This window comes from Typopeltis vanoorti, chromosome 12 (genome assembly GCF_054136105.1).
Source record: "Typopeltis vanoorti isolate ZY-2024b chromosome 12, IOZ_Tvanoo_1.0, whole genome shotgun sequence".
In the NCBI taxonomy this organism is placed as follows: Eukaryota; Metazoa; Arthropoda; class Arachnida; order Uropygi; family Thelyphonidae; genus Typopeltis; species Typopeltis vanoorti.
The window spans coordinates 2,765,666-2,788,435 of record NC_143560.1 but is presented as its reverse complement, the minus strand read 5'-3'; the positions used below and the strand labels follow the sequence as shown (position 1 = coordinate 2,788,435).

The 22,770-nt window shown below is 36.5% G+C and overlaps 1 protein-coding gene across 6 annotated transcripts in view; it reads left to right on the top strand.

Annotated features, from left to right (window-relative positions):
• LOC150100549 (uncharacterized) overlaps nucleotides 1-21,852 on the top strand; it is an 844,187-nt gene extending 822,335 nt beyond the window's left edge. For 2 of the 6 annotated variants that reach the window (XM_090401350.1, XM_090401352.1), the window contains 2 exons: nucleotides 13,067-13,141; nucleotides 21,134-21,551. In XM_090401350.1, coding sequence (XP_090257476.1) covers nucleotides 13,067-13,141; nucleotides 21,134-21,207 — 149 coding nt within the window. In that variant the 3' untranslated portion in view covers nucleotides 21,208-21,551. The other 4 variants (XM_090401347.1, XM_090401348.1, XM_090401349.1 and 1 more) reach the window with 4 other exon arrangements.
• The last annotated feature ends 918 nt before the right edge of the window (nucleotides 21,853-22,770 follow it).

The following is a 22,770-nucleotide window of genomic DNA, read 5'->3' as shown; positions in this document are numbered from 1 at the left end:
AATGTGGACCCTGAATTTCAGGTCCTTGTCCACCATTACTCCTAGATCTCTCATCTCCTCTACTTCTGTTAAAGTTCTCCACCAAGTGTATATTTTGCATCCCATCGTTACTTACCAAATCTCAAAACCTTACACTTGGCAACATTGAATTGACAGTTCCACTTACCTGCCCATTCATGCAATCTTTTCAAGTCCTCTTGTAAGGCATTAACATCAGCCTGACTGTGCATTGCTCTCCCCAGTTTTGCATCATCTGCAAACAGCTGGATATCACTAGTTAAACCCAACCCAATATCATTAACATACAAATTGAACAACAATGGCCCTAAAACTGACCTCTGTGGCACACCACTGGTGACCTTTCTCTTTCGCGATACTGTACCCCCATATACAACTTTCTGATACCTATCTGACAGCTTACTGATCCAATGCAGAAGTCTGTTATCCAATCCCACTGTTTCAATTTATTTAAGAGCTTGTCATGTAGCAATCTATCAAAAGCCTTTGCAAAATCTAAGTACACCACTGTATATGCATCTCCTCTGTTCAAGGTATTTGTCACCTTGTTATAGTACATAAGTTAGTGAAACATGATCTCCCCTTAACAAACCCATGCTGATAACCACAGAGAATACTGCTGTTATCAACTCATTTCTGTATTCTACTTCTCATCAATCTCTCCAGGACCTTCACCACAACTCCGATATACAGACCAGTCTATAATTCGAAGCTACAGCCTTATCATCGCCTTTATGCAGTGGAACAATTTTACCCTCCTACCACTCCCTTGGAACCTGTGCTATTGCAAAACTCTTGTTAAACAGGCATGCCAATGCTGCTGCAAGTTCCCTGGAACATTGAACATTCTCTTAAGATGCGTGGTGATATTTCATCAAATCCTATCACCTTATTAACATCAAGGTTATTTATTTCCTCAAATACCTCCTGCTCACTCACAATTAAACTATCCTCTCCTATGTCCTCTACACTTAAGTTCCTCATGATTCCACCCTGATCAGGATGAAACACACTTATAAATTAATCACTAATACCTCAACAATGTCTTCTGTAGCAGTTACCTCTACCACTTTCATCTTTCCATGATCATTCTTCCTTCTACTTGCCACATATCTAAAAAAACTCTCTAGGGTTTTTCTTAGCCTGATTTGCCAATTTCTGCTCACACTCTACTTTTGTTTTCCTTACTAACTGAGTCACTCTCCTGGCTTGTTCTTTATATTCTTCATGTAACTGATTACCATTATTCATCTTGTACTTCCTCCAAAGGACTTTCTTTTTCCAGATTTCATGCTTAAGCTCCACATTCATCCATTTTACACCAACCTTGTTCAGCCTTTTGGCCTTTGGGATACATTCTTACATTGATGCTGTTATGTATTTCTTTGTAAGTTCCCATGAAGCATTTATTCCTTTACCGCTCAACTCCTCATTCCATGTTATAACTCGAAGTTGTCTCCTAAGCTTGTCATAATCACCTGCCTTATAATTCTACATATATCCTTTCCTTGCAAAAGCCTGCATATGACTAGCCATATGATCAACCAGGGGCGTGCCAGTAGTATCTGGCGCCTGTGTGGAAAACTTTAGTTGGTTCCCCCTCCAATAAAAAAAATCACTTTAAAAAACGTTTTTTTTTAAGTATTTCCTCCTCTTTGGCGCCTTTACGATCCTGGTGCGTGTGTGCGTTGCACACATTGCACATATAGCCGGTGCGCCCCTGGCCACAACACAGGTGATTACTTCATGATCACTTTCACCAACTGGAGCAAAATGTGAAACCCCCCCCTGTAACAATTACATCCTCTGATGAAATGATGAGATCTAGAACTCTTGATCCTCGCATTCCTTTCTTTACATGCTGCCTGAGATAGTTATCTCTCAAGAACTCGAGAAATTCAAATTCACTTTCCTTATTCCCAAATGCTATCTCTTCATTCCAATCTATACCGCCATAATTAAAATCACCCATAATAATTATCCTTCCTTTGTTCACTAATCCAAGTTGCTTATACATTGCTTCATCACCACCTTCCACATTCCCAGGCCTATAGCAACATCCAACTAAATATGGGAAATATGTGACCTCTGCATTACTTCAACCATGGTGTCTCTTCTGAGTCTGGTTCCTACTGATAAGACCTGAATAAAGGACAAACCCGGTCTGGGTAGTGATATAAGTATAAGTTATGTGAAGTCATTGGTCTCTATATACAAGTAGTTCAGTCATAAAGATACTTCGCATGCAAATTTTGTTTGTTTACACTTGAAGATGGGATTAAACCAAGAATCTTTAATTTATAGTATAACCAAATGAAAGAAAACTTTCAACATGACTTGAACACTGTCTTGTATACACTCCTAGTTTGATGTTCTGACTAATTTCATCTTCCATATAAATTTATACAGTTGACTTTCTGTTATAAGCTTTCATGCCATATTTATTGCAGCAGTTATTCAGTTTAGTTAAGGAATCCTTCAAACTTGTAGTGGATTTAATTAAGAGCATAACATTATCTGCATAAAGTAAAGAGGTGAGTTTAATATCTCCAATTTTGATATCAGGTTTAATGCTACTTTCCTTCATAATATTATTATTATTATTCAGGCCTCCATGGAGTCAAAAGACTCATCGTGGGAGGCCCTTCCTAAGAAACACAAAGTCTATCATACCACTCCTTAAACTCATTGACCATTCTCGCTCTCACCACTCCATCAGGCAATGCACTCCATGGTTCAACCACCCTCCATGCAAATAAACCACTCCTCACCCTCTTGCAAACAGTTTCCTTTCATAACTTCCAGGGATGGCCCCTTGTCATGAGCCCTTCCCGCTGTTCAACCAAGCGAAAGAACTCCAAAGTATCGACCCTGTAACCACCTCTCAACAGTTTAAAAGTCTCAATCATATCACCTCTCCTTCTTCTATCCACCAAACTCTGCAGTCCGCATTCCCTCAGCTGATCCTCATAACTAACATGGTACAGTCCTGAAACCATCTTTGTTATCCACCATTGTACCCTTTCCACAGTTAATTTATTCCCTTCAAATCCTACTGACCAAATCTGAGAACAATAGTCTAAGTGTGGTCTGATCAGAGACTTATACAACGGAATGATAACACTTTTATCTCTGCAGGTCAGTGTCCTTCTCATTATTGCAGCAATCCTCTGTGTTACCTTCACTACCTCTTGCAATATGTTCCCTAAATTTCAGGTTTCTATCAATCATCAACCCAGATCTCTTGTTTCCCCTACTTCCTCCAGTATAACTCCTCCCATAGAGTATGCAGCATCCCGTCGATGTTTCCTAAACCTCAAGACCTTACATTTTGCTGCATTAAACCGACCCCCATTCATTTGCCCATCTATCTAGCTTATTCAAATCCTCTTGCAGGGCTACATCTGCACAATTACTAATAATCCTTCCCAGCTTCACATCATCTGCAAACAACTGAATAATCCCTTGCAAGCCACTGACAATGTCATTGATATAAAGGTTAAACAATATAGGTCTTAGTACTGAGCCCTGTGGCACCCACTTGTAATTCTCTGCCTCCTTGAAACTGTCCCACCATACACAACTCTCTGATACCTATCGGACAGCCAATCTATTTGACCAATCTGACATCCAGACTCATGTGCTGCAACTTAAATATCAGCTTATCATGTGGCACCCTGTCAAATGCCTTCACTAAATCCAAGAAAATGGCAGTATATGCCTTTTCCTCATCTACTGCTCTTGTAACTTTATTATAAAAGGCTAGCATATTGTTAAAATAAGAGCGCCCCTTCACAAATCCATGTTGACTCTCATGGAGAACATCACCCTCATCTGCCCAATGCTGTATATGGTCCCTCACTACTTTCTCCAAGATCTTAACAACTACTGATGACACACAAACTGGCCTATAATTAGATACTTGCAGTCTGCTACTGTCCTTATGCAATGGCACTGTCTTATGCTATGGCACAAGTCTTACCTTCCTTCCAATCCATGGGCACCTTTCCCACAGCCAGACTTTCATTGAAAAGCCAGGTCAAAGGCACTGTCAGTTCCCTAGCACATTCTCTCAAAACTCGTGGTAAAATACCATCCAGTCCCACAGCTTTACTGACATCCAGAGTACTCAGTATTTGAATATAATCCATAGAGATAATGAAAAACAGTGGAGATAGTGTGTGCCCTTATCTCACACTTGATTTCACATCAAACCATCTTTCTGTACTTCCTTCAATTGTAACTGCTGACTTACAACTCAAACATAAACTATGTATTGCTCAATATAATATACAGTTACACCATATTATTATTATTATTAACACCAGACCTCAATGGAGTCAAAAGAGTGATCGCGAGAGGCAAACACTGTTACACACAAAAAGCCCATCAAACAATGCTTTAAATTCATTCAATGCATCTGCAGTCACCACAATGTCATGCAATGCATTCCACTCATCAACCACTCTCCATGCAAAGAACCTGCTCCTTATGCCCCTGCTCACACCCTACTTATACAGCTTCACGTATGTCCCCTTGTTCTTCCCTCCCTTTTCCTTTTCTACAAAAAATTTCTTACACATTAACCTGGCAACAACCCTTTACTAATTTAAATGTCTCAATTGCATCCCCCCTCTCCTCCTCCTATTCACAATAACTGCATTCCTCCTCCTATTCACGAAAACTGCATTCACTCAATCTGTATTCGTATCGCACATCCCAAAACACCAATTACAAACTTAGTCAGTCTTTTCTGGACCCTTTCCATTACTTTCTTTTCTTATCACCATGAAAACCAGGGGATCAAATCTGTGCACAATAATCCATATGAGGCCAGACCAGGGCGTTATACACATTGGAACCAAGACCTCTTTATTCTACAAGTTAAGGTCCTCTGCATCATTGTCATAATCTGATGTATCTTCAGAACTTGTTTAATGTGACCTCTGAACTTCAGATCCTTGTCCACCACCACTCCAAGGTTCTCTCATCTCCTCAGCTTTCTCCAAAATTTCCCTGCCAAGTGTATATTTCAGAATTGTACATTTTGCTGAAAATTTATTGTCAAGTTTATGGTTGGTTGTAATGATTTGTCTTAGATATTTGTATGAACTTAATATTTCAGTCTGTCTTTGATTAATTTCAATTTGTTTTCATTCTGGAGTATTTTCACTATACATTATTTTTGATTTATCCATAGTTATTTGTAGGTTTATAAATTAAAGTTGCAAAGAAGTTATATTCTTGGTTTCATCCTTTAACCAAGTGTCAGCCAACAAAGTTTGCATGTGAAGTCCCTCCACGACTGGGCTACTTGTATATATAGAGACTAATAACTTCACATCAATTGCCTTAGTATCTCAAAATGCAATGCACATATCCTTGCAAGCATGTATAATGCTATGCATTATGGGAAGGGTCACTCCCCAGACTGGTTTTGACCTTTATTGAGGTCTCATCAGGTAGCCAGATCCAGAAATGATACCAAGGTTGAAGTAATGCAGAAGTCATATTATACATCTTCATGTAAATACCAGATTCTACACAGAAAAGAGCAGTTAGATTGATTGATGACCTTTCTCACTAATACACTCCACTTGCTTTTGCACAGGTGTTTGTTCAGTCTTTGCAGGCAGTCTGCATTTTCTATAAATACTTCTGGCATCAATAATTCCCCTATCCTCTTGCAAACTCATCCAAATGCATGCAGCAGCTAAACCAACATTGTCTCACAGTTCAACTCCAAATCCACAAAACAAATTTCTCCTCTTCTTGATATATCACTTCCACTGCTGCCCTCTGGAACTGTCTTCCATCACATGTGCTTTCTGAGGAATACAACCTGCAACTTTTCAGGTCAAATGTGAATAAGTTTCTTATTGCCTATCCATGGTACTAGAGTACTATAGATTAATCAACCTCTCATGAATGGGTTCTCCATTAAAAAAAAGTGCTTTTGAAACTATAATATTTTTGAAAGCTACATATGAAGTCCATCAGCATCTCTCATTTTATAATTCCACAAATTTCTATTTCTGCATCTCTCTCTCTCTCTCTCTCTCTCTCTCTATTACATGCCACGTAGGAGAATTATCTCTCATAAACTTCAGAAGTTCTCTCTCACTCTGTTTTTATTAGCTGATTCTTCTTTTGTCTATGTTTTCATAATTGCAATTCCTCATAATATTTCTTTTCTTGTACTCACAAGGGTATTTACTTAAATATTTCTCTGTCATTTCCCTCATATTTCTCATTTCTAGGTATAATATTAACCCACACTATTTTTTTTTTTTTTTGCTCACCATCACACTTTCAAAGTTATCCCCTTGTCCCCATTCTAGTTATCTACTTTGTAGGAATGCTTCTCCTCTCTGTTTATGTCATCACTGTATATGCTGTATCCCCCCCCCTGCATTTCCATTCTTTTGTTTTCTCTTTTCTTTTCTTTTTTTAATTGGATCCCCATCCATGAAAGGTTTTTGTAAATCTATAGTATATTCATACCATGGATGGGCAAAGGAATTTTTCTTTCTATTTTTATTAACTTTTATATATTTTTTGTATTTTTTATTTATTTTTTACATAGCTTGTAAAACCCTGCTCTAGCAACCAAACATGGAACTTTTTTTGCATGCTACAATTCTTGCTGCAATTTCATCCTTAATCAACCATATTTCACTGACACTAAGAATTTTTGAAACAAACAGAATCTGCTAAGGATATTTAAGACTCCTTACTCTTATTTTTAATGTGCTCTTGGCATTTCTATATATGCAAACCAGTACATTGTTAGAATGTATATTAGTTCTATTCCTTAATGCTCTTCCCACTTTTGACCTAACTCTGCCAGCTTAATGCATTCTTACTCCACAGCTGTCACTTTATCCAGAACCATTCCTGTTATTTCCCCTCCCCCTCCTCCTTCTCTCTCCTCCTGAAATCTTGAATTTCCTTGGTTACTTTCACTCTATTGGCAAAAGTAGTTTCTCGAAATGCACACTTCAGAACTCATTCAAATATATTCTTCCTCTGCATATGGATCCTGTCTCCTGTCACATATCCTAAACATTTACATACATCAAGACTATCTTTGTATACATTCTGGCTATCATTGAGGATCATGTCTTGCAGTTAGCTAGACCAACAGGATTCTGTTTGTGTTTCTGCTGCTTGTAGATAGTTATATTTTTCCTATTCCTCTTGAGTACAGTGTACTCAAGAGGAAAAGTAAAGGCACCATGTCTTTGAATTAGTGGCAAGTTCCAGTTCTAGATGACTGGGAATATATATTATATATATATGATATATGATATATATATATATATGTGTGTGTGTGTGTGTGTGTGTGTGTATTCCTGAGCTTCTACTCGGTTGTTATGGTACATTTTAAAAATAGATATTTAATGACTTTAAACCGAGATAAAATATTAAGTGTTAATGAAAATGATACAACTAGTTTCAGCCTTCATCAGGTATCCACTAAAGGTAGAACACAATAATAAAAATTGAAGTTACAAAAAACTGAGAATTACAGGCAAAAATGCAATACATAATTGACACAAAAAAATGTATTTTTTAAGTTGTTTATTCCAATGCGGCTTTGTTTGTTGCATGCGTGCTTGCAAGTTCTCATGAACCAGTATTGAACAACTGCAGCATGGCTATCAGAGATGTTGTAACTCAAATTGCTGTTCAAATGTTCAGGATTAAGGAGGCTTTCCCTGGACTTCACGATTTTCCTTTCAAACTCATCACTGCAGCAAAAAATGTTTTCGGATTTATCCCAGCAAACTGAGTGACTCTGTAGATCATCATGAGGATTGTTTGAGAAAAGAACATGACTAGATAGCACAGATGCATCTGATCTTTTATAGGATATGTCTCTCTTATGCTCCTCTATACGTAGTTCAATAGATTTGTTAGTCTGTCCAAAATAAGGAATATTACAATTCCACCATAACTTGTATACAACTGGATATTTCAGGTTGTGATGAATAGGCTTCAGACGACTTATAAGAGAATGGACTTTAGGAAGTGTAGTGAAAAATGTCCTGATGTTGTATTTTTTAAGGACTTTAGCCAATTTATTGGAGACTGAACTAATGTAAGGGATGGAGATGCTACCTTTAAAATTAGTAGTTTCCATAGTACACTGCCTAGGAGGATCCAGAAGAAATTTCTTAATTGTTTTTTTCAGAATATCCATTTTGTTTAAAGATAAGAGAAAGGTGATTTACTTTCTTTTTCGAACTCATCTGGTTCATTTAAAAGAGAGCATGCTCTGTGTCCTAAGGTAGAAATAGTTCCAAGCTTTTGTGGTGGAAAGTGATGAGATTGACAGTGCAGATATCTATTAGTATGAGTGTGTTTTCTGTATATAGAGATTTTAACTCTATCAGAGCATCTTGTAAGAATTACATCCAGGAATGGAAGGCAGTTATATTGTTCTAGTTCGGCAGTGAATTTTATATTAGAATGCTGGTTGTTAAGATGATGAAGAAAATCTTAACAACCAGCATTCTAATATAAAATTCACTGCCGAACTAGAACAAAATAACTGCCTTAAATTCCTGAATGTAATTCTTACAAGATGCTCTGATAGATTTAAAATCTCTGTATATAGAAAACCCACTCATACTAACAGATATCTGCACTGTCAATCTCATCACTTTCCATGGATGAAACATCCATGAGAGATGTGTGCCCGTGACTCCATATAATAAAAATGTCGTTAACATAACGCCTCCAAAGTTTCGGCTTAAGTGAGAATGACGATATGGCTTTTGTTTAAAAATCTTCTAGGAAAATGTTTGCTAGAACCAGGGATAAAGGGTTGCCCATTGCTAGGCCTTGGTTCTGTTTGTAAATGGAGTCTCCCTATTTCTGAAGTAGCCAGATTGAATACAATGCTTTGATAAAGCAAATATCTTTTTAGACAATTTGTCCTTTAGTAATGTTAATACCTCCTCAGTAGGGATGTTAGTAAATAATGAGATAATGTCAAAACTTGCTATGATATCATTTTCGCTGATGGAAATATTTTTGATATGAGAAATGAAATCTGTGATTTTTTGATGAACGATGAAGATTTATTGGAGAAACACTTGAGGTATTCTGCAAGATGTTTAGAAAGCTTATAAGTTGGACCATCAATTCCTTCCACAATTGGGCGAAGAGGGGGTGTATTCCTTGTGGATCTTCGGAACTCCATAATGGCGTAGTATAAGAGGGTGTAGAGAGCATAAAGAAAGGCAAATATTGCAGGAAGTTCACTTGTAGTCTTTAACAGATTGTTTGTGAGGTTATGTAGTTCCCTTGTTGGATCATCCTGAAGAATTGAATATGTAATGTTGTCTTCAAGCAAGCAATTGAAGCATTTTATTGTGATAATCTTCAGAGTTGAGGACGACTGTGGCATTGCCTTTATCTGCAGGTAAAATAATGATGTTTTTGTTCTTTTTAAGATTCTTTAAGGCCTGTCTTTTGGTAGGAGAAAGATTATCTGTTGGAGGTTTAGCATTATTGATAATGAAGATGGATTCAATACGGAGAAGTTTTGCCAAATGATTAGGAATAAGTGAACTGACTTTTTCTATTTTAGTAAGTAGAGATTCTTTTGGAATAAACTTTGGTGAGGGAATGAAATTTAGACCTTTGCTTAGAATATCTTTTTCTGCAACTGTTAAAACATGTGACGATTTGTTTACTACAACTTTGTCAGGATTAATACAGGCTTTAGTAGGAACAGATGCGTTTTGTACTCGCTTAAGAATCTCAAATTTCTTGATAAGATTAAGCTTATTATTATTTTATATATGTGTTGCTTGCGCTTCACTGTTAAAGATAAAATTTTTATTATTGTGTTCTACCTTTAGTGGATACCTGATGAAGGCTGTAAAAGGCTGAAACTAGTTGTATCATTTTCATTAAAACTTAATCTTTTATCTCGGTTTAAAGTCATTAAATATCTATTTTTAAAATGTACTATAACAGCCGAGTAGAAGCTCAGGAATGCATCTATAGCATAAATGACGAGGCATCTCTAACTGACATCAAAAGAAATTATAAAAAAACATTGAAGAAAATAGGACTGAGAGTCAACAGGTTGGTTTTCCTTAAACATTGTAAATTCAATCAAGTTTTTCCTAATTTCATATCATTTCAAGAAAAGATAACAACAGAATGCGCTAAAATAATTTATCGTAAAGCCAAGTTAGATCTTCTCAGCGAAAGAATCTCAGATACTAAACGCTGTCTTGCTTTTTTGTTCAACGTAAAAAGATCTTTATCTCAGAAACTTGGAGAGGTTATGGATAATGATAATTTTCATGATTTTATCTTTAACAGTGAAGCGCAATCAACGCGGATACAAAATAATAATAAGCTTAATCTTATCAAGAAATTTGAGATTCTTAAGAGAGTACAAAACACATCTGTTCCTACTAAAGCCTGTATTAATCCTGACAAAGTTGTAGTAAACAAATCGTCACATGTTTTAACAGTTGCAGAAAAAGATATTCTAAGCAAAGGTCTAAATTTCATTCCCTCACCAAAGTTTATTCCAAAAGAATCTCTACTTACTAAAATAGAAAAAGTCAGTTCACTTATTCCTAATCATTTGTCAAAACTTCTCCGTATTGAATCTATCTTCATTATCAATAATGCTAAACCTCCAACAGATAATCTTTCTCCTACCGAAAGACAGGCCTTAAAGAATCTTAAAAAGAACAAAAACATCATTATTTTACCTGCAGATAAAGGCAATGCCACAGTCATCCTCAACTCTGAAGATTACCACAATAAAATGCTTCTCAATTGCTAGCTTGAAGACAATATTACATATTCATTTCTTCAGCATGATCCAACAAGGGAACTACAAAACTGCACAAACAATCTGTTAAAGACTACAAGTGAACTTCCTCGATATTTGCCTTTCTTTATGCTCTCTGCACCCTCTTATACCACGCATTTATGGAGTTCCGAAGATCCACAAGGAATACACCCCTCTTCGCCCAATTGTGGAAGGAATTGATGGTACTACTTATAAGCTTTCTAAACATCTTGCAGAATACCTCAAGTGTTTCTCCAATAAATCTTCATCGTTCATCAAAAACATCACAGATTTCGTTTCTCATATCAAAAATATTTCCATCAGCGAAAATGACATCATAGCAAGTTTTGACATTATCTCATTATTTACTAACGTCCCTACTGAGGAGGTATTAACATTACTAAAGGACAAATTGTCTAAAAAGATATTTGCTTTATCAAAGCATTGTATTCAATCTGGCTACTTCAGAAATAGGGAGACTCCATTTACAAACAGAACCAAGGCCTAGCAATGGGCAACCCTTTATCCCTGGTTCTAGCAAACATTTTTCCTAGAAGATTTTGAAACGAAAGCCATATCATCCTTCTCACTTAAGTCAAAACTTGGGAGGCGTTATGTTGATGACATTTTTATTATATGGAATCACAGGCACGCATCTCTCATGGATTTTCTTCATCATCTTAACAACCAGCATTCTAATATAAAATTCACTGGCGAACTAGAACGAAATAACTGCCTTCCATTCCTGGATGTAATTCTTACAAGATACTCTGATAGATTTAAAATCTCTATATGCAGAAAACCCACTCATACTAACAGATATCTGCATTGTCAATCTCATCACTTTCCATCACAAAAGCTCGGAACTATTTCTACCTTAGGACAGAGAGCATGCGCTCTTTTAAATGAACCAGATGAGCTCCAAAAAGAAAGTAAATCACCTTTCTCTTATCTTTAAACAAAATGGATATTCTGAAAAAAACGATTAAGAAATTTCTCCTGGCTCCTCCTAGGCAGTGTACTACGGAAACTACTAATTTTAAAGGTAGCATCTCCATTTCTTACATTAGTTCAGTCTCCAATAAATTGGCTAAAGTCCTTAAAAAATACAACATCAGGTTGTTTTTCACTACACTTCCTAAAGTCCATTCTCTTATAAGCCATCCGAAGCCTAATCATCACAACCTGAAATATCCAGATGTATACAAGTTATGGTGCAATTGTAATATTCCTTATTTTGGACAGACTAACAAATCTATTGAACTACGTATAGAGGAGCATAAGAGAGACATCTCCTATAAAAGATCACATGGATCTGCACTATCCAGTCATGTGCTTTTCTCAAACAATCCTCATGATGATCTACAGAGTCACTCAGTTTGCTGGGATAAATCCGAAAACATTTTTCGCTGCAGTGATGAGTTTGAAAGGAAAATCGTGGAGTCCAGGGAAAGCCTCCTTAATCCTGAACATTTGAACAGCAATTTGAGTTACAACATTCCTGATAGCCATGCTGCAGTTGTTCAATACTGGCGTTCACGAGAACTTGTAAACAAGTATGCAATAAACAATGGTGCGTTGGATAGAACATAAAAAATACAACGTTTTTTTGTGTCAATTATGTATTGCATTTTTGCCTTTAATTCTCAGTTTTTTGTAACTTCAATTTTTACTATTGTGTTCTACCTTTAGTGGATACCTGATGAAGGCTGAAACTAGTTGTGTCATATTCATTAAAACTTAATATTTTTTCTTGGTTTAAAGTCATTAAATATCTATTTAAAAAATAAAAATTAATAATAAAAAAAATATATATATATATATATCTCACATATGAGAGGTACAAGAACTTATAGCACAGGTGTGTGTGTGTGTGTGTGTGTGTGTGTGTGTGTGTGTGTGTGTGTGTGTGTGTGTGTGTGTGTGTGTGTGAGAGATGTATCCAGACACTTTCAGGCCTCTAATGAACAGGGTAATAGGCTTACACCAGATAATGAAATTCATGTACCACCTAAAGACATTAAAAAACATCCATGCCCATATTGGAATTTAAAGCCATTCTGTTGGTCAGAGTGAATACACTATCCACTTGGCCACCTACGTTGGCAGTGTTATCCTACACATAAAATTTATATTCTTATATAGTTTTGTTAATTTATTTCTTAGCTACCTTTTAATGAATACTATATGTAATATAGTATATGAAATTCCACTTAGGAGCTGTTGTTGCTAGAGAGTATGGACTTCCCTGTATAGTAGGGATGCATGGTGCTACTTCTGCTTTCCAATCAGGTGAGTTTTTTATTACAACTGTATAACAATTACCATATTTGCATCAAGTGATTTGCTGTGTTCAGTTTTATTCCATAGGTGAATTTACTAGCAAGGATTTAAAAAAAAAAAAAACTTAAATAATTAAAGCACACCTGCCTTTTTTTCATTCTAACCTTGTTTATCAATGATAATGGGTGATATGTGCTGTTTCTGTGTTATGTTATGTTAGAACTGACTAACTTCATAAAAAAAATAGTACTGCAGAATATTATCTTATTTCACTTACAAGTGGATGAACATTATACTTCACAACTCTATGCAGATTTAAATAAATCTGAATAGAGTTTTATGGTTAACTGGTTGCAATTTGCCAAAATCAGCTTAATTTTGTTTTTGAATAAACATCATCTCCTTAATGGTATCTCCACTTTGACATGGTAAAAAGGCTTGTGTGCACCAATGTTATACAGATTTTACCAAGTAAAAATCTTTATAATTCCAACATTTCAACTGGAAAATTCATCAGAAAGAAATGATGGATTATGACCAGGAAAGGATAAAATAAAAGATTAGGAAACCTGGGTATTTTAAAAGTAGCCACATGATATGTAAGAAGTATGATAACAAAAGAATTGGAATTAATAAAACAACTAAAAACCGAAAATATTAATATAGTCATGATAACATAAACAAAAATGAAATTAAATGGAACAAAGGATATAAATGGTAATTATTATTATTATTATTATTATTATTATTCCTGATACCTCCAAGGAGTCCGAAGACTCATCGCAGGAGGACATCTTCAACTGTCTCTACACCTTACCTCTACTACGAATCAACGCCATCTACCGCCCACCTCCAACACCACCACAACTAGTAATTTTTGTCTGTAAATTGCGTGTGTTCTGAAGGGCCGATTTGTATGTATGCGGGATGAAAAACCCGAGTTTCCGGGAGAAAAAACCCTGCTACCTCCGTATGAGATCGGCTAACTCACCATCGATTGAAATCGTCCAGATAAAGATTCCTCCCGTCGCGACGAGAATCGAACTTAGGCCTATTCCAATCGAAGGGCGCAATGTACCGTCGTTCTTCCAATTGCGCTACGGAGGCGCTTTAACACTATGTTATATAGTGGAGTAGACCAACATATCACAGCTTCAAGTAGACTGACCATTTTAACTGATGATAAATGGAAAAACAAAATACAAAAGTCCAGTTTTGTAAATGATTGAATTTTCACAGGTAAATTAAAAACAAACAGAAGCAACTGGAGTTTATTCCCCTGAAGAAAGAAGAAGAAGAGAGGATTCTGAACAGTTTTATGAGGAACTACAAAAACAGTTAAATAAATATGACTATATATTATAGGTGCCAGCAAAGGTTGGTCGATTGTAGATTCTCTGCTACTAATGGCTCACGCAAATTAAGCAAGTCTGAGGGTTAGTAGTTGAAAAGGGGACCAATCATTCGATGTTGTTGGCACTCTGCTGAGGACTGGCCATTCTCACAGGGTTAACTTCAGCCTGTAAACTGACATATGTCAGACCTCTGTACCCTCGAGGGCACATGGGGATATGACAACAATATATTGTAGGTGAAGAATTTTAACACAGAATTGAAAATAATTCAATCCCAAATGTTTTAGGTAAATATGGAGAAATTTGCATAAATAACAATGGTATCAAGAACTTTAGACTTCTGTATTTTCAATAATTTTAAAATAACTAATACTTTTTTTTTATTTTGGAAAATGAATATACTCATAATAAATATGCTTTGAATGGTAGAGGAACAAGATCTATAATTGACTAGATGATTACTAACCAGAAACTAGCTACACCTGTAAGAGATGTACAAGGGAGAGGAATTGATGGCGCAGATAGCATCAGCCTGGCCAAAAATTATTGGGATCACTGAGACGTGGTTGACAGAAGAGGATATAATAACAGGAATAGAAGTTGCTGGGTACAGCATTTTTCGGCAGGATAGGAAGGGAAAGCGTGGTGGTGGAGTACTGCTTATGATAAGTGACGACCTACATCCTCTAAGAGTGGAGACTTTGGAAGGCAGTGACACTAATGATTTTGAAAGCATATGGTGTGAGGTAAAGGTGGGCAAGACAGGATATTTAGTGGGGTGTTGCTACAGACCCAGGAGTACAGAGGGTGGGGACCAGGAAATGTTTAGATATTTGAGTTTGGCAAGTGCAAGAAGAATGATTGTTATGGGAGATTTTAACTACAGTAGTATAAACTGGGGAGAGGAAGATGCATGTAGCAATAAGGGAATGGAATTTCTAGAATTCTTGAAGGACAAATGTCTTAGGCAACATACAAGAGGTTCAAGAGTTTTGGATTTGGTTATAGCATCAGAAGAGTTGATAATAACTGAGATGACATCTCTCCCACCAGTTGCAGAGAGTGACCATATGGTTTTGACTTGGAAAATGAATAAACATGCAGGAGTATCAAAGAGACAGGAACATATGTGGAATTATAAGGTAGGTGATTATAATAGTCTAAAACGTCAACTTGGGGAAGTTTCATGGAAGGAGGAATTGGAAGGCCGGGATATTATTAGTGCATGGGAAATTAAGAAAGAATATTTTTTAGCAGCAAAGGTAAGTTGTATACCACGAGTGAACAAGAGGACACAATTTGGAGTAAAGTGGATGACAAACAACATTAAACAGAAATTGCATGCGAAAAAGAGGCTGTGGAAGAGATATAAGGAGACAGGTGAAGAGAAGATGCATCAAGAGTATAAGACACAGGCCAGAAGAATGACAAGTATGGTAAGGAAGACGAAACTGGAATAAGAGAGGAGATTAGCCAAGATCCAAAGAAAATCCTAGGGAATTTTTTAGATATGTGGCCAGTAGGAGGAGAAACGACTGTGAAAGAATGATATTGTGGGATAAAAATAGGAATACAGTGATTGATGCAAAGGATATAGTAGAATTGTTCAACGAACACTTTATTGGAGTATTTCATCCTGGAGGAGTCAGTTTTAATGCTAGAGGGATAAGGCAGGTTCGAGGTTTAGAGTACAGGAGGAGAGTGTGTTTCAAATACTGAGTACTCTGGATGTCAGTAAAGCTGTGCGACTGGATGGTATTTCACCACGAGTTTTGAGAGAATGTGCTAGGGAACTGACAGTGCCTTTGACCTGGCTTTTCAATGAAAGTCTGGCTGCGGGAAAGGTGCCCATAGAATGGAAGGAAGGTAAGATAGTGCCATTGCATAAGGGCGGTAGCAGACTGGAAGTGTCTAATTATAGGCCAGTTTGTGTGTCATCAGTAGTTAGTAAGATCTTGGAGAAAGTATTGAAGGGGGCGCTCTTGTTTTAGCAATATGCAAGCCTTTTATGATAAAGTTACAAGAGCATTAGATGAGGGAAAGGCATATACTGCCATTTTCTTAGACTTAGCGAAGGCATTTGACAGGGTGCCATATGATAAGCTGATATTTAAGTTGCAGCACATGGGTCTGGATCAGATTGGTCAACTGGATTCAGGATTGGCTGCCCGATAGGTATCAGAGAGTTGAGTATGGTGGAGCAGTTTCAAGGAAGCAGAGGGTTACAATTGGGGTCCCACAGGGCTCAGCACTGGGACCTATATTGGGAAGGATTATTAGTAATAGTGCAGATGCTGCAGCCCTGCAAGAGGATTTGAATAAGCTAGATAGATGGACAAATGAATGGGGGTGTTAGTTTAATGCAGCAAAATGTAAGGTCTTGAGGTTTGGGAAACATCGATGGGACACTGCACACTCTATGGGAGGAGTTATACTGGAGGAAGTAGGGGAGACAAGAAATCTGGGGTTGATGATTGATAGAAACCTGAAATTTAGGGGACATATTGCGAAGGTAACACAGGGGGATTGCTGCAATAATGAGAAGGACACTGACCTGCAGAGATAAAACAGTTATCATTCCGTTGTATAAGACCCTGATCAAACCACACTTGGGCTATTGTTCTCAGATTTGGTCCCCAGGATTTGAAGGGGATAAATTAACTGTGGAAAGGGTACAAAGATGGTTTCAGGACTGTACAATGATAGTTATGAGGATCGGCTGAGGGAATGTGGACTGCAGAGTTTGGTGGATAGAAGAAGGAGAGGTGATATGATCGAGACTTTTAGACTGTTGAGAGGTGGTTACAGAGTCGACACTGGGGAGTTCTTTTGCTTGGTTGAATAACGGGAAGGAGTGATGACAAGAGGCCATCCCTGGAAGTTGCAAAAGGAAACTGTGAGCAAGAGGGTGAGGAGTGGGGTTTCTTTGCATGGACGGTGGTTGAACCTTGGAATGCATTGCCTGATGGAGTGGTGAGAGTGAGAACGGTTGATGAGTTCAAGGAGTGGTATGATGGACTTTGTGTTTCTTAGGAAGAACCTCCCACAATGAGTCTTTTGACTCCATGGAGGCCTGAATAATAATAATGATAATAACATGTTTAGAGAGAAAATGAAATCTTTTCAGATCACTATTTAGTGGTTTATAATCTAAAAATACTAACAAAATGGAGAAAAGAAGTAAATAAGAAAAAAAAAAAAGGAGAGAAAGAAACAATCAAACAAGTATGTAATGCATATCTATTATAATGAGAAAGTATTAGAATTTTATAACAATCAAGATTAACAGATTACCTAAAAAAAGCCAAAATTAATGAAGATATAGAAGGAAAGAGATTGGAAAAACTTTATATAGATAATACATATTATTATTATTATTAACATCTGACCTCCACAGAGTCAAAGCACTCTTTGTGGGAGATTGGTACTCTCCCATTCAAAATGATCATCTTGCCATGTGTTAAATCCATTCACAATTTCCACACTTTCATGCAATGCATTCCACTCACCAATCACTCTCCATGCAAAGAATCTGTTTCCCCACTCTAATGCTCACATCCTCTTTATAGAGCTTTGAGGGATTGTTTCTATCCTTGTCTTCTGTGGTTGGTTTAATTTTTGTTTTTTCTGCTTTTGTATATGTCATTTCTCCTTCCTCCTGAAATTTCAGGAGAAATTTTGAGGAGGAATAGAAGAAGTAGTTCTTTTATTTTCAAGTTATTGACAGTTGTATGGCATCCACTGCAGTCAGCATAGATGGTATAGGTACTGTGGTTGATTCAGATGGTGTGAGGTTTGTTGTCTTCCTTTTTTCCAAGGACAGCTTGTGTTAAGGTTGTCTTTGGCTTAGGTTGTCTAGTGAGTTCTGGAAATTCATCTTTTATAATTGGTTAAACTGCTGGTTCTGCATGCTCTGTGAATATTTGTAGTAATACGATGTTCGGAGCTGTCGCATTTTCTACAGGGTTTCAGGTGCTGGCTAGAGATGTGCCAGATGTTGATAAAATTGAAGCTCTTGGCTGGAGGGCATTCACTGTCCAGATAGTTCATTCGAGCAATAGTGCAGACACTGTTAATGTACTCTAAAACAATCTATAATTACTCTCAAAATCCCAGTGTTAATGAGTTTAGAAATGGTGTCTTCATATCTATCAAAAAAGTGATTTCACTAGAGTTCCAATTTGGATCTTCTGCAGAGATACTCTTTTGGATGTTACTCACTTTTCTCTACTTGGCAAAGGCTTGATCTGAATTCATTAAAACATCATTGCAAGCTTCATGACATTCCATGAGGAATCTCTCAATGCTGACTCTACACCTGGCTTTCTACCATAATTGGTGTTATGAGGTTACCATGTACAGAGAAATCTTCTGGTAGCTCATCTCTTGAGATTCAGTGTCCTTCACTATGACTAAGTACTTCCCCACCATATGGTATTGGTATGAGCCAGTTCTGTAAAACAAAAAAAATAACAACAACAACAAAAAAAAAACCTCCGACTCTTTTAGCTAAGGACTTGATTGCAGATAATCTTGGGGATGGGTAGTGATAGAAGTGAGGCCAGATGTAAAAGAAGAGAGAGAGAGTGTGTGTGTGTGTGTGTGTGTGTGTGTGTGTGTGTGTGTGTGTGTGTGTGTGTGTGTGTGTGTGTGTGTGTGTGTGTGTGTCAAAGAAGGAGTCAATTTTATCTCCTCTCCTATAGTCTCTTTTACAAGTCTATAGAGTCTTAAAAGAGACAATAGGAGACTTCTATTCCTAGGCACTTCTATTCCTAGAGTCCTTGTAGGATCAGAACCTAGAATAAGGACTTGAGGATAACTTGTCCTTGTTATTAGAACCATAGTTATGCTCAACAATTAGACTGTGCATTTCAGATGACTGAAAGTAAAATTATCCTGTAGTGGGAACCACTAGCAAGAATAAAAAATTTCTTTAATAAATCTACCCTATAATATAAAATGATAAGCCTTTTTTGTAACGTTTTTGTGTCACATTTTTTGTCAAGTTATTTGAAACGTTTTGAAACTTAGGGGCTACCCTGAGTGTCGAGTCATCAGAATTCAAGGAGAACTGGCCTACCAGTCGAACTTGGGGAGTTTGGGCTCTGTAGGCGTCGGGGGGGGGGGAGCTCATAGTATAAATATAAATTTCTTTTAATATTGTCTTATCATGTATCGTAAAATTTTATCTTATTTTAATCATCCTGTTCTTTCTTTAACTTAACAATAACAATACTTTTTAATTATAACATCATGTGGCTCATTCTGTTTCAAATAAGTCATTTGTTTGCATTGTACCTTGTAATCAATTCTCATTACCACTGAAGAAAAATCTGTAAGTTTCAGACTGAAATATATGGCCTTCTAATCAAATAAATATTACCTTTGCCTTGTGTTTTTGTATAAATAATTCATTTCAATTAATCATCCTGTTTTGTAATTCTGTCTATTTTAATCATTCTATTGTAAATTATAGCACCCTATATTGCAATTTTGTGTTAATATTAACAAGACATATCTTGTATTGTACTCTATTATTCCATCTATTCAGTTCAATTCAATTAATTATTAGATATGGCAGGAAATAATGTGTTTTTTTTATCTTTTGCTGGAACCAAACTTCCTATATAATGGTTAGTTTGAAATTAAAAACATAAGTTATTTTTATAAATTATATAATTAGTTTAATCCTTTATCCAAGTGTAAGCAAACAAAGTTTGCACCTGAAGTATCTTCAGGACTGGGGCAACTTGTGGCAAAGGCGGACTGAGTTCTGATCACTTTCCTTAGTATCCCATAATGCAAAGCACATCTCCTTGCAGACATGTATAATGCTATGCATTATGGGAAGGGTCACTACCCAGACCGGTTTTGAACTTTATTGAGGTCTCTTCAGTGGGAGCCAGACCCAGAGGTGATTCTAGGTTGAAGCAATTCTGAAGTCATATTTCCATATGCTAGTTACCAAAAGGTGTCACACCTTATTATTAAATTACTCTGGATTAGAGAAATATGTTGGAAGTTTTTTCCCCTTGGTTAGGAAACCAAATCTGCCCCAGTCCTGAAGATACTTCAGGCGCAAACTTTATTTGCTTACACTTGGATAAAGGATTAAACTAAATATGTAATTTATAGTCTAACCAAGTGAAAAAAAACTTCCAATATCTTTCTCTAATCCAGAATAATTTAATAATAAGGTGTGACACCTTTTGGCAACTGGCATATGGAAATATGACTTCTGCATTGCTTCAATGCAGAAGTCATATTTCAATCTTGTTATCACCTCTGGGTCTGGCTCCCACTGAAGAGACCTCAATAAAGGTCGAACCAGTCTGGGTAGTGACCCTTCCCGTAATGAAGAGCATTATACATGTTTGCAAGGAGATGTACTTTGCATTATGGGATACTAAGGAAAGTGATCAGAACTCAGTCCACCTTTGCCATGAGTTGCCCCAGTCCCGAAGATACTTCAGGCACAAACTTTGTTTGCTTACACTTGGATAAGGGATTAAACTAAATGTATAATTTATAGTCTAACCAAGTGAAAAAACTTCCAACATAAGTTATTTTTCTCTAGAAATGTATTAACTGTAAATTTTTTTGCTCTTTTCTTTGTCACGTGTTCTTGATTTTTTTTTTTTTTCAGGTGATTTAGTTATGCTGGATGGCAATCAGGGAATTATAAGAAAATTACAAAATTATCATTCATTGGAGACATGATGATTTTGTAAAGTTAAATTCTAGTTAGGTAAAGACAAAAGATTATTTATAATATTTGTAATCATACACATGATTGACTAAATTACGGCCATCATTTTTACAATGATAAAGATCAAAATTTTATTTATGTGGTTAACATCAAGAGCCTTTTTTGTATAAATATATTACTCGGTGTAATGTTTCAATTAATTATTAGGTATGGCAGGAAATAATGTGCTTTTTTTATCTTTGGCTGGAACCAAACTTCTTATATAATGGTTAATTTGAAATTAAAAACAGTTATTTTTCTGCAGAAATGCATTTGTTGTAAAGTTTTTTGCCCTTTTCTTCATCACTTCTTTTTTCTTTTTTTTTTTCAGGTGATTTAGTTATGCTGGATGGCAATCAGGGAATTATAAGAAAATTAGAAAATTATCATTCATTGGAGACGTGATGATTTTGCAAAGTTAAATTCTAATTAGGTAAAGACAGAAGATTATTTGTAATCATACACGACTAAGTTACAGCCATCATAGTAAAGAAAGAAAGAAAGAAAGAGAAAATAATGAAAATCATCTCCAGAATACAATAAAGTGATTACAACCCAAATATAAATTCTTTGTCTTGCTATGATACTGATTAATTAAATACCTGAAATTTTCCAAAGAGTAGTGGTTAATGAATGTTCACCTACCATTATATTTATCTCCACAGGTTTTCAAAAACTAAGTAGGATAGACAACACAAGATGTGGGGAAACTTGAGGATAGAAGGGCATATTGCAGTTTAGGTAGACTAATGCCAGAAGCACTTAAAATAAGTGGGAGGAGTTTTTAGTACTGATGAGTTCACCTTGGCCAAAGCTTATAGGCACTAGGAAGACTTGGTTGACAGAAAATGATAGTCATAATGATAGAATGCAATGGGTATAGTATTCTACAATAATAAAGATCAAAATCTCATTAATGTAGTTAATATCAAGAGAGAACAGAGGATGGGGTGGAATTACTAATGATAGCAGAAAAATTTGAAGCCAAAAAGTGTAGGTGTTCTTCAGGAAGAGATGGAAATGCAGAGGGCAGTGCACTTAAGGTATAGTTCACCCCATTGGCCTCCATCTGGCATGAGATAGAGTACACTAGGGTCAAATATTATTATTATTATTATTACACAGCACCTCCAAGGAGTCCAAAGACTACTCTCCAACTCTCTCTCTCCACCAACTGCCACTAGTATTTTCACAGACATCCATGCCCGAGGCGGGATTCGAACCCACAGCCTTTTGGCTGGAGAGCGGATACACTAACCACTCGGCCAACCAGGCTGGCAAATATGCAGTTAATTGCAGGGGCTCAAAGGGGATGGATGTGCAATATTATTATTATTATTATCCTAAGACCCTATGTTGTCACAGACTCATCTATCTAGGAAGTCCATTTTGTCATAATGTGCCTTAGATATGTTCGAATTCTCTGCAGACACCACACTCTCAGGCAATGCATTCCAATCATTTACAACTCTCCATGCAAAAAAACTGATTCTCACTCCCTTGCTCACACCCTCCTTGTACAACTTACAGGGATG